At 38.5% G+C, this 12,160-nt stretch overlaps 1 protein-coding gene across 2 annotated transcripts in view; it reads right to left on the bottom strand.

Moving 5' to 3' along the window:
* The window catches only part of INTS8 (integrator complex subunit 8), a 29,141-nt gene that overhangs the window by 14,748 nt on the left and 2,233 nt on the right, over positions 1-12,160 (bottom strand). For both annotated transcript variants that reach the window (XM_054984736.1, XM_054984737.1), the window contains exons 3-12: positions 11,633-11,807; positions 11,169-11,309; positions 8,276-8,347; positions 7,535-7,586; positions 6,224-6,406; positions 5,733-5,840; positions 4,683-4,835; positions 4,019-4,119; positions 3,385-3,526; positions 319-389 (exon numbers count right to left, since the gene is read on the bottom strand). In XM_054984736.1, the coding sequence (XP_054840711.1) occupies positions 319-389; positions 3,385-3,526; positions 4,019-4,119; positions 4,683-4,835; positions 5,733-5,840; positions 6,224-6,406; positions 7,535-7,586; positions 8,276-8,347; positions 11,169-11,309; positions 11,633-11,807 (1,198 nt within the window). The remainder of the gene's footprint in view (positions 1-318; positions 390-3,384; positions 3,527-4,018; positions 4,120-4,682; positions 4,836-5,732; positions 5,841-6,223; positions 6,407-7,534; positions 7,587-8,275; positions 8,348-11,168; positions 11,310-11,632; positions 11,808-12,160) is intronic.

The raw sequence follows: 12,160 nt of genomic DNA, 5'->3' as shown, positions 1-12,160 counted from the left end.
TAATTATTTGTAAAGCAGGTTGTGAATGATCATAGACTATGTCAAGTAAAAAGATCGTAAGTATGCATCATCATTTTTCTGGAGAAATATTTGAAAGAGACCTCAGGGGGAGGAACCAGAAGTAGCTGAAAAGGAGAATGGGCTGCCACTTTTGTATTCAAACTTCAAAACCCTTTTCAGGCTATTTAATTTACACTTAAACTCTGTCAGGAGTTACCCTGGAATAAATGAATAAAATATGACAAACACCAGCTACCACCACAACACTCTAATACTCTCTCAGGCATTTGAAAATAAGCAGAGAAAACAATTGCTTACTTCAGAAAATATGCCATTTTCCTTTTTGAAGATTCTGAGGCAGTTTCTACATTTATTGACTTTGAACATACCTGGAAATTTAAAATACTTGAGTGTTTACATTTAGGAATTGATTGATTTTATTAGTTACAATTATAGATCAGCCAACAACATAACAGGCAAATTGTAAACACATAAAGAAGAGTATGTACATACAATGGACAATTCATGGCCTCAGCATATCTAATTTCAGTGACAGAGATATAATTATTAGAAATATTTAACCAATTACTTCCCAATGAACATGCAGAAACACGAAATTTAGTCACCTTATGGATGACTGCTTTGGAAAGATCCAAAAGAAAAAAAGGAACTATAAAATTAGTCAGATCTACCTAGGCAATTGGATAAAGGTAGAGTAATAGATAAGGAAACCTGACCTGAATAGCCCAGGCGAGCCCAATCTCATCAGATCTCAGAAGTTAAGCAGGGTTGGCCTTGGTTAGATGGGAAACCTCCACTGAAGACCAGGGTTGCAGAGGCAGGCAAGACTACTGTAAGTCTTTTGCCATAAAAATCCCACTAGGGGTCGCCATAAGTCAGCTATGACTTGACTGCACATTCCACCATCAATATATAGGGAGCAGATCACACTGTGTAACTAATGTAGCTTTTCCCCTAGAATCACACACACACGCACTCAGCCTTAAGGAAGCTTTGAAAGAAACGTTTGAAAGAAACATTTTATGTAATTTCCATTCATAATATGGAAAACAAGCAGTAAAGATGACTAGGACCACACTAGCATCCACACTAAGAACCAGATACAGTCATGTTACAATGACAGGCTAGCTTCTACCAAGCTAGAAAGGAACAGGGTGATGTGGCTACCTTCCTGTAGCTAAACCCAGAGACAGCACTGCAGAAAGTTATCAGACAGATGTGCCCAGTGGAAACCTTACAACACTGAGAACTAGTCTTGATATTTCATTGCAAGAAAGTAGTCAATGAAGAGTAGTTTTGTGACACTTAAGTGACACTTAGAGATAAAGACCTGGATTGTGAAAAAACACGTAATTCAAGGAACAGATTTTTGCCACTTTCTGCTTATTGCTCTTCCTGAAAAGCTGCTGTGGGTCAAGTATGGGATGTAGAGTGAGAGGGCTGCAGCAGAAAGAGAAGCAGGATTTGAGTCCAGTCCAGTGGTGCCTTAGAGACCAACAAGATTTTCAGGGTATAACCTTTGATGGAGAAATGGATATCCTTGAATCTGTATATCCCAGCCTGAAGGAGGGACAGTTGTTACAAGGAAGGGCATCAGGATGCAAAGGTATTATGCAGCTTGATTAGATGGGAGGGGTGGGGCAAAGGAGAATGTCAGAATATAAAGGTACAATGGCCTAATGCAGCTTGATTAGAGCTGAAATTAGCATCTGTATGCTATAAGAATTGTATGACTCTATTCAGTCCCAAGGGTCCACTGTTCTGAATGTGTGAATTAACTCAATTTCAGCAATCTCCCCTTGAAATGTCTCTGTTTGAGGACTGCCACTTTTAGGGCAGCAATGGCATATCCTGATTAAAAATGTTCTCCCACTAGTTTTTGAGTGTTGTGATTTTTGTCAGATTTATGTCCGTGGATTCTTTTATGTAGGGACTGACCTGTTTGTCCAATGTAGAGAGTGAAAGGACATTGCTGACACCTGATAGCATATGTAACACTGGAAATGAACATGAATGAACCTGAAATGGGTGTAACTGGTGTTGTTAGGTTCAGTAATCACGGGACAGAGTTGGCATCTTGGTTTATTACAGGCCCTGGTCCATGAGTCCATGTCAGTGTTGGGAAGTACATTATTATGAGTTAAGGTTAGGGGGCTGTCTGTGGGCCTCCCAATGCTTGTGAGAGAAGAGTATCATTGTCCAAGATAGGTTGCAAGTCATTAATGACATGCTGAACTGGTTTAAGCTGCATGTGACCAGCAGTGGGGTTTTGTTGTTGTTTTATTTGGGATTATCTTCTAGCAGGGTGTATCTCAGTATCATTCTGGCTCTGTAAATCTGTTTCCTTATAACATCAAGTGGGTATTGTAATTCCAAAAGTGTCTGTTGTAGATCCTGCAGGTGCGAATCTGTTAAGAGGGACTGGAACAAATGTAGTTATAACACAGAATGGCTGCAGATGATGGATTTCTGATATGCTTGCCCATCAGTAGGTTTCTTCTATAATGTAGTTCTTAAGCTTCCATCAGATATGTGTGCAGTGGCATCTAGAAAATGTACTTCCTGTGTAGTGGGATGGAAGTTTCTGGCATCCTGGTGAAATTCCCATGTGTCCAGGTGATAAAAATGTCATCAATAAATCTCAAGGACAGGAGGGCTGATGGGAGGTGAGAAAGTGCTGCTCCCAAGTCAACCATGAAAATGTTGGCATATTATGGTGCCAGTTAATCTGAAGAAATAAATCTTCACCAAATCTGAAGTAGTTGTGGGTGAGGACAAGCTGGCAGTGGTTGGTAGTGAGGTTGTCTGTGGTGTTGTCAGATGGTTGTAGTCCATCTTTGTTCTAATGCCTTGTAGTCCATCTTTGTGGGGAATGTTGGTGTGTAGAGACTCAACATCCAAAACATCCAACATAGGAAGATTGTACTTTTCTCAGGAAGTCTGAAGGAGTACTTTCAATCAAATGTTGGAACAGAACTTAGATGGACAGGAAGCATCTTCATAACACAATTCACAGGTCGTTTTTTGGGAAGAGGAAATCAGCAGAAATCCACACACACCCCAACACAAACACACACAGACAAAAGCACTACATGAAGAGAACAAAAGCAAGAGTGGGGTAGGGCTATTTCTCCCAATTCCCCCATCTCACTGCAGTTTCCTCAAGAGTAGTAGTGGGAACAGCAAGGAAGGGAGGTTAGCAAAAACCCGTCCCATGGGTTGTATCCTGCCCACGAGGCTCTAGATCCAAGCCAGAAGACTGAAAAAAAGCATTAAGCTGAGTGAGTTTTATGAGGGTAATTCATTAGAATGCAGCTTAAGGAAGTTTAAGTAGCTATGCTAGGACAGAAGACAATTCCTTACCTCAAGGAGAAAGTCTATTTTTTCTTTAGTAGGTTTAAGAAATAGCTGGTTAAATTGGACACCAACTGGTCGACCTTGTATTACATCACAAACACTATTACATGCACACGCTTTGAAACATATTTCATTCAGGGCATCATCCCTAAATAAATAAAAAACAAAGTTTTAACAGCATTTTAGGGATAGAAAGAGTACCAAAAGGTTCAGTACAAAGCCCTGTTCTCTATACTCAGTTCCCAGCTAACCATACGGCTGTTGCCAAGTGGTATATAAAGTATCCAATCTATCAGGTTCTTGATTATCTTAAGTAATTTTTTTAGCAGCATAGTCTACAATAGCCATTTGGCTGTGGACATAAGCCTGGCAAAACATTTGCCATTCACACCAAGTGGCAAACAGAAGACCAACCAACAACTGCAGCATTGTGAGGTCTCCACTTGTCATCCTTACTGCAACCACTTGACAGTATCAGTCACCTGCAGATTAAGGAAAGGCCAGCAGATTTTAATTTTGTACTGCTGCAACTATTGCCTTAGGCATACTAATGAAAAGGCAGAACAGAGAGTTATTAAATCAAGTCAAACTCCAGTCTTAGCAGCTTCTGAATGGCTCTGTCATTCAAATTGCCTCTCACCCTTGTTGAGCTTTCTGGAAGAGTTCCCTTAGAACTGATTGCCTGAACTGAACAGGTAAACTGGGTGTCAGGTTATCTTCTAGGAAAATCTTCACGAGTTCCTGAAACCCAAGCACAAGAAAAGGTGCACCTCTTTTAGTACAAAATTTTAAAAAGGAAAGCCTTTACCTAGCTTTAGTGAAGAGTGTCAGGCACGGATGTGGAAAACTTAGGTTAGAATCTCAACTCCACCATGAAATCCACTGGGGCAGCTTTGTATATCACTATATTTTTAGCTAGGAATCGTCATAAGGTCATGAAATTAAATCATTACTACGAACTCTTAGTAAGAATGGTCAGATGAACATGAAACAAACAAACAGGAAACAAACAGGAGCACAATAAACAAACCTGTTGCAAGAAATATACATTTAACACAAAGAAAACCATCAAAAGACTTTACCAGAAAAGAATGCTATCCCTGTTTTAGAAGTCCAAAAATTAAGTAGCAAGATAAAAAATGTCTAGAAGATCTCTAGAAGTCTTGATGACAGCAGCATTTTAGTTATTGGAAAACAATACCAATAAACATACATTGACTAATTTTAGATTTCAGTATAGCTTTTTGATCATATACAAATCACGTTGTCAGCTCAAATGAGCAGCACTTGTTTTGCCAGTTTACCTGATAATTGCCAGATCTTAAACAGCTATGGATTCGACTGTAGGGAGTTGCCAGTTGTGATGTGTCATCAGATGATGGTGAAAGAACTCCACATGCTTGACAGTAGCCAGCTAACCTCCTCTCATCTATAGTGTAATGAAGGGATGACCCAATCTGTAAGATAACACACGGAATCAAATTTCACATCCCCAGTGCAAATGTTGCATCTTACATTGACTTAAAATAGGTCATGGTTCAAGAAAAATTCTCTCAAGGACTATAGTCCTTGTAATGATCTCAAATTTCTTAATGAATGTGAGTGTGTGTGTGTAATGATAATTATACATGGAGTAACTAGATGCAAACTCGACATTCTTAAATGTGTATTTTTCAAACTGGCTCCAAGAATTAATGATGGGGGAATGTTCACTTGCGTTTTTACAAACACCCCTGTCAAATGCTTAAAACTACATGATGAACACTTACCAGCATATAACAGGATACCTGGAAAACACACATATGCACATGTGCTCAGATATACAGGCACCCACCCCCTCACTGCCAATTTCTCCCCCCTCCCCAAAGGTCACACTTCTGAAGCAGGAGGAGGCAGCTGCTGGAATGGTCCTCCAAACAGTACATAAGTTCTATTCAGAGCCTCTTTTCTTGTACATTACTCTTCCTAATCTTGCATAGCACGGCTTCCTTGCAGGTTTCATGGGAACTGTAGTTCTGGTGCACGTGTGAGTGCACACACACAAACGCATATACATACCCACCCACAATTGAATCAGAATGCCAAAAACATGGTTAACCTTGCAATCCAGCAAGTTCTGAGCATGTGCCAACAGGGGTGACCAACTGGTTGCTTATGTGAATGCAATGTTATACAAATACATTTGAAATATTGTTTTAAATGGCAAATTAGTCATCAATATGAGTATACTGGGAGCATAAAGCAGGTACCACATGCAGGGAAAACTTAATTTTCAAATGTATTGTTTAAAAAAAATCACTGCAGCATTAATAAGAACGTTTTTACAGTTCATCAGATCTATTGTAAATTACCACCTTTGAAATCAGTTCCTTAGTTCTAAAAAATTTCTCTCTGGCATTTTCATATAAAGCTGAATTTGTGGAACCTTGCTGAAAGTAGATGGCTCCTAGATCATAACAGACCTGAAATAATATTAAAATAGATTAGTGCTCTGGTAAACTGAATGTCTTTATCTACCAGTCTTTTAGTATAAAACAAGATGGTGAGAAAGGGCTAACATATATCTGAAACCCTGGGATTACATTTCTGTTAAAAGACAAAGGGAATATTAACTGCCACCAGTCTGGTAATGTTTAACTTTAGCAACAACTACAACAACAACAATAGAACACTGGTCTAGGGAATTTGTAAGACTGCCTGCACAAAAGATTGAGAAGCCATACACGACACCAAGGCTACTTTTACCCAGAATGTCAAGCGTTGTTTAGTGTTACAACAGAACCACACAATCTCTAATCAGTAGGGTTTAGGGTGGCTATGTTTTTAGTTAAAGCAGATGGTATACCTGGCACTGCATTTCCTCGGTACTGATACTGAATCCTGCAGTAGAGCTCTCTGTTTCTCCATTCACCATGCCAGGCTCCATGGCGAGTGAATCCAAAGTTCTTATTGTGTGAATGTAAAGATCTTTATTTAACTTGAGTGCTCCTTCTAGTACCAAAATGGAATCAGCAGCCTGTTCCTTTAGCTGTAATAACCCAAACAAATGTATACAATCAAATATATATTCAATTATTCACAAAAGTATATATTCAATTCTTCCCTTCTATGCAAGGAAGGCAGAAGAGGCTTAAAATCTCCATTAAGTTTTGCTATTAAAAAGTGGGCTCCCAGCTTTATTAGCATTTCAAAGGAAAAGGTGGCATGATTTTAAAGGGACACATCTCTTGTCAATTAGACTGCTAACAGCAGAACGAAGGAGGCTGCTTTCAAAGACTCCCTCTCCTTTCCCTGCACACCCCTAAGGCAAACAGAACCTGCAACAGCTTGCAGTTTGCATCATATAGAGAGAGCATGAGACGCATGATCTTCATCTCTCATCTGGTCGAGATCATCTCTCATTTAATCTATTTTACAGCATTTTATCCTTGTAACAGTCATGGAGCAGAGAACCATGAACACTACCCCCGAGCTCCTTGGAAGAAGGATGGGATAAAAGTGAGATAGCATACAAACAGAGGGAAAGGTGGCTGATTCAGCCAAAAGGATTCAAAAGCAATGCTAGTATTCCTAGGACAAAAGAGTACAATTGCTATCCTACAATATAAAGGAAGATTCATAGCCTCTATGGAGATTTCTCATCTAAAAAGTAAAATAAAATCAATTATATGAAATAGTCATCGTAAGGTAAGAAAGAATTCTCAGAATGGAAGCTTGACCTGTGTGCCGATTTAAGCCATTCTATTTAAATCTGGTCCCTTGCAACTTTGCTGTGAAATCGCTGGCGCTGTTTTAAATTAGTCTACTCTCAGCTAAATGAGCAAAATTTGGGTCCAGCAGCACCTTAAAGACCAACCAGATTACAAGAGCATGAGCTTTCAAGAAGTGAAGGGAGCTCTGACTCTAGAAAGCTCATACACTGGAAATCTAGTTGGTCTTTAAGGTGCTACTGCACCCGAATCTTGCTCTTTTACCACAGACCAACAGGGCTACCCACCTGAAAATCTCAGCTGTATGTATATGGTGACTGTGGTGTAAACACCCAAGTCACCAAACAGATGCAGAAAGAACTGTTGTAGTGATGGGATGCATTTCTCATGATGTTGCAAAACTGCATTCTCTCATATCCATGTCAAGTAACAAAAAGGGCACTTACCACTTTCAAAATGTTTTCTGTTACTTCTTTTTCTTGCTGAATCTGATTCATCCTAACCCAAGAAACAAAAGCACTTTTAAGCTTGAGAGTCAGAGTAACATTAGACAGCTATAAATGTTATTTTTCAAGTCTAAAATATATCTTTGAAACGGAAGAGTGGTACATAAAAGCAGTTATTATTATTAATAATAATCTGTAACATTTCAAGTTCCTAATTATTTTTTTAAATTGTTTCAGGAATTGGTAAGTGATTAGAGGCAGTATGGTATAGTGGTTTGAGTGCTGGACTAAGAACGGAGTGACTCAAGTTCTATTCCTCGGTCTGCCACGGACGCTCACTCAGTGGTGTTGAGCCAGTTATTCTCTCTCAGCCCACCCTACGTTCACAGGTCTGTTGTGAGGATTAAATGGATGAAAAGAGAATGATGTAAGCTGCTCTGGATCCCCACTGGAGAGAAAGGCAGAGTATACATTAAGTAAATAAATAATTTTGAAATAGTTAAAATAGTCTTTCTTAAACAGAATTAGTTCTGGCAGGAGCAGAACTATTCTCAGATACAACACAATGAATTATGCTATAAAATTCACTAATAAGTACACAACAGAACATTTTTTTCTAAATATACAGTAGAATTTCAATCAGTCATATCTGAACATAGTGTAATTGATTTCACAACATCAGCACACCTCTCAGAAAGTTAAATTAAGGTTATTTGACTAGCACTGTATCAGGAAACTTACACATTTAACTGAGGTGGACCAGGCTTCGCTTGCTTGACAGGAAAACTACTTTTGACTATAGTCCTAATAGCCCTATTTAAAAAAAAAGAGGGGAGGAAGATTAGCACAGAAATCTATCATTTTAACAGCCTGATCTTAAGGCAGCTTTAACTGGTGCTGCTTAAACAGAAATCTGCACTAGCAACCAAAATGGGATAGAGCCAGAGCCCTCCCTTAATATCTTTTTTTTTTTAAGTTTTTTATTGGGTTAGAACATTATTATTTTTACATTACATTCAATTTTCCCCTAATTTTTCGTTTCTAACCCCCTCCCTTTCCCCCCCTTTTGTTGACTTCCAACAGCTTTCCCACCCTCTGTCCCTTTTCCCTTACTTCTATTAAATTCCTCTGTCTAAAACAAATATACATTCTCCATTATATTAAGCAGTACATCTTTAACTCCTTTACTTCTTATACACCCAAACTGTACGTCTTTAGATAAACAATTTATCCCATTTTCCAGTTTTGAATATTTCTATATATCATAAACCTATATATCATAAACCATAAAAATTTCCCACATTTAAATCAAACAATTTGATTTGATTTGTTCTCTATATATTACTCATTTCATCTTTTTATGGTGATTCTATATAACTCATCACATAATCAATCAATTTAACTCTTCTATGCATTCAGTTTGGTGCATATAAATCTTATCAAAAAAAAAGAAAATATTGTTAATTACTCAATCCTCATGTTTAAACCTTACCATTAATTATTCTCTATCAATATTCTATCAATTAACCTTTACATATCTATATATATCTCAATCAATTAATCTAACTGCTTATAAATTCACATTTCTCTTCCTCCCCCGGTAAAGTCACCCCTCTCTTTTATACTTTTATTATACTTCAGTAGTTCTCAAACTGCCACAGTTTTCCTCCCACCTCCCACTTCTTCTCCAGATATTGTTTCAGCTTCTCCCAGTCTGTGTTAAACTGCCTTGAGTCCAGATCTCTCAGTTTTCTTGTCATCTTGTCCATTTCAGCCATATACAGCAATTTGTAGATCCAATCTTCAATAGTTGGCACTTCTTGTACTTTCCATTTCTGCGCATACAAAAGTCTAGCTGCTGCAGTCATATAAAATATCAACGTCCTATGATGGGCTGGAATTCCCTCCATTCCCAAGTTTAGCAGCAGGAGTTCTGGGTTCTTATTTATTTGAAACTGTAAAATTTCACTCATTTCTCTTATTATTTCCCCCCAGAACTGCCTAGCTACCTCACACGACCACCACATGTGATAGAGGGAGCCCTCATGCTTCCTACATTTCCAGCATTTATTAGAAGTGTTCAAGTTCCCTAGCGCAATCTTCTTTGGTGTCATGTACCAACGATAGATCATTTTGTAAATGTTCTCTTTAATATTAGTACATGTCGTTGTCTTCATTGTAGTTTTCCACAAGTATTCCCATGCCTCCATTGTTATTTCTTTATTGAAATTTATAGCCCATTTCACCATCTGTGTTTTAACTATCTCATCCTCAGTATACCATTTCAACAGTACTTGGTATACCTTGGATATTCTTTTCTTGTCTTCTTTCATTTGGGTCTGCTCTAGTTCCGAGTTCTCTGTTCGTATGCCCCCTTTTGCAGAGTCCGAGTTGTATAAGTCTCTAATCTGTCTATACTGGAACCAATCATAGTTAGGTGATAGTTCCTCTTGCGTCTTTATTCTAAGTTTAGATACTTCAATTTTAGTTATATCTTTGTATGTTAAACATTGTTGTTCATTATCAACAGCTCTCGGGTCTATCACCTCATACGGAACCACCCACAAGGGAGTTCCTTCTTGTAGGTAAGTTCTATACTTCTTCCAGATTGTATATAAACTTCTCCTTACAAAATGATGCAGGAACATCGAGTTGACCTTTACTTTGTCATGCCATAGGTATGCGTGCCATCCAAAAATTTTTTTATATCCCTCTAGGGCTAATAGTTTCTTATTCTTTAGTGTCATCCACTCTTTTAACCAAACTAGGCAGATTGCATCATGATAAAGTCTCAGGTTGGGCAGTTGCATTCCGCCTCTCCCCTCCCTTAATATCTAACAGTGAAATCCTAAGCAGAGTTATACCTACACACTCTGCTTAGGATTTCACTGTAAAAGTCCCAACAGTGCTTCTAAAAATTTCATGCACAAAGCTGCCCATAGAACGATCAATTTCTCCTCCCTGGCAAAGGGCCTTTAACACCTGCTTGACAAGCAGAAATTCAGTACATGAAGCTTTCCCTTTTAATGCAGACAGACACTGGGAAGTTAAAGTCAAAGAAGCCTCTGCATAGTAACAGAACGGGGTCTTGCTCATTTCTATGAGAACAAAATGTGTCTAATGTGTACTAGATAGCAGTTGACCTCTCTTCAGATTCAAGAACACTAAACATAATATTCCTGAAAAGCAGTGTGGTACTTAGACGTTCGATTAACCACAGGAGAAATCAGGTTCAAACCCCAGCACCAACACTACCGCAAAGCTCACTGGGTGACTTGGGCCACCCCCTCTCACAGCCTATCATACTTCACAGAATAGTTAGGGGAATAAAATGGAGGAAAAGTGATTCATGTGAGCTGCCATCAGCTCCTCAGAGGAAGAGCAAGATAATAATGCAGTATCACAAAATCATGTTAAAGTTAGGAATCTGCATATAAATAAAAATTTGTAGTGGATGATGACTAAAGGTTTAAACATGAAACAAATGCTTGCCAAGTGGAACATTGTGGAACCCAAGAGTTCTCTAAAAATAGCCCAATTTGGTTTAAGTTGTGTAACTCAATTCAGATCAATTTAACATTTCTCTCCATATCTGAACTGCAGCAACGATACCAAAAAACAATTAAATTCTCACCATCTATTGTAGAGCAATATAGCCATTGCCGTGGTTGGAGGTAAACTGGCAAGATCCACATCTACATGTTTGGTTCCAGGAGGTACCTTGCTAACGCACAGCAGTTCATTCAGTAGCATGTTCAATACAGGGACCGACAAGCTAAAAGAAAAAGCAATTCACATCATGCAGATGATAGTTTAACTACTAAGCCTGGAATTAATCAGAATGGAGGGTTTGGTTTTGCTACAGAACTCCCCCCCCCCCCAAAATAGCTGTGATCCTCTAACAAAAGGCAGTAGCAGTTGTCAATAAATGACAATCACTATAAGGCCTTACAAAGAGACTTGTAGTTGCATGTGCTCCTTTGACTAGCAGATTTAAGAGACAACTTACAATAAAAGCCCCAGCAAACCACCACCACCATTGACACACACAGATACAGTCAAAATCTTTAAAACCTTAACCCGGAAGATGACTACTACCTTTTCTCCAGCACATCCAAATCCCACTTTAAATGTGCGGCAACTTTCAGAGCGAGCAGTTTTAAAATACGGTTTCTCTTGTTATCGGGTGGAGGCTGAACCTGATTCTGCTCATTCACTAGAGGTTTGGATGCCTGTTCCAAAAATTGAACAATCAGCTGAACGGGTGACGGATCTATTAAGCAGAAGAAAAAAAGATACAACTTAAAGTAATATTTGAATTAAGAAAATGTGCAAAGGAATAAGATAAGTTTAGATTCTATTATTTTACTATGTTAATTACAGACACTTCTACCTGCACAAGAGGCAGGTACTGGAGGTAAAAAGCCCCTCCATCAGCAGAATGTAATGACAGGCAAAAACCTAGAGTCAACAGCAATCATTTCAAGTTCACATACAGCTACAATTTTTGCATGAAGGAAATCCTAACACAGTGACTGTAAATCAGTACTGACTAAATCTGCTATCCTGTCAATCACTGGCTCCTGATGAGTGATGATGGATGCATACATTTGCAAATAAATGTTT

This window comes from Eublepharis macularius, chromosome 7, assembly GCF_028583425.1.
Source record: "Eublepharis macularius isolate TG4126 chromosome 7, MPM_Emac_v1.0, whole genome shotgun sequence".
In the NCBI taxonomy this organism is placed as follows: Eukaryota; Metazoa; Chordata; class Lepidosauria; order Squamata; family Eublepharidae; genus Eublepharis; species Eublepharis macularius.
The sequence above is the reverse complement of the archived record's forward strand: the minus strand, read 5'-3'. Positions and strand labels throughout refer to the sequence as shown.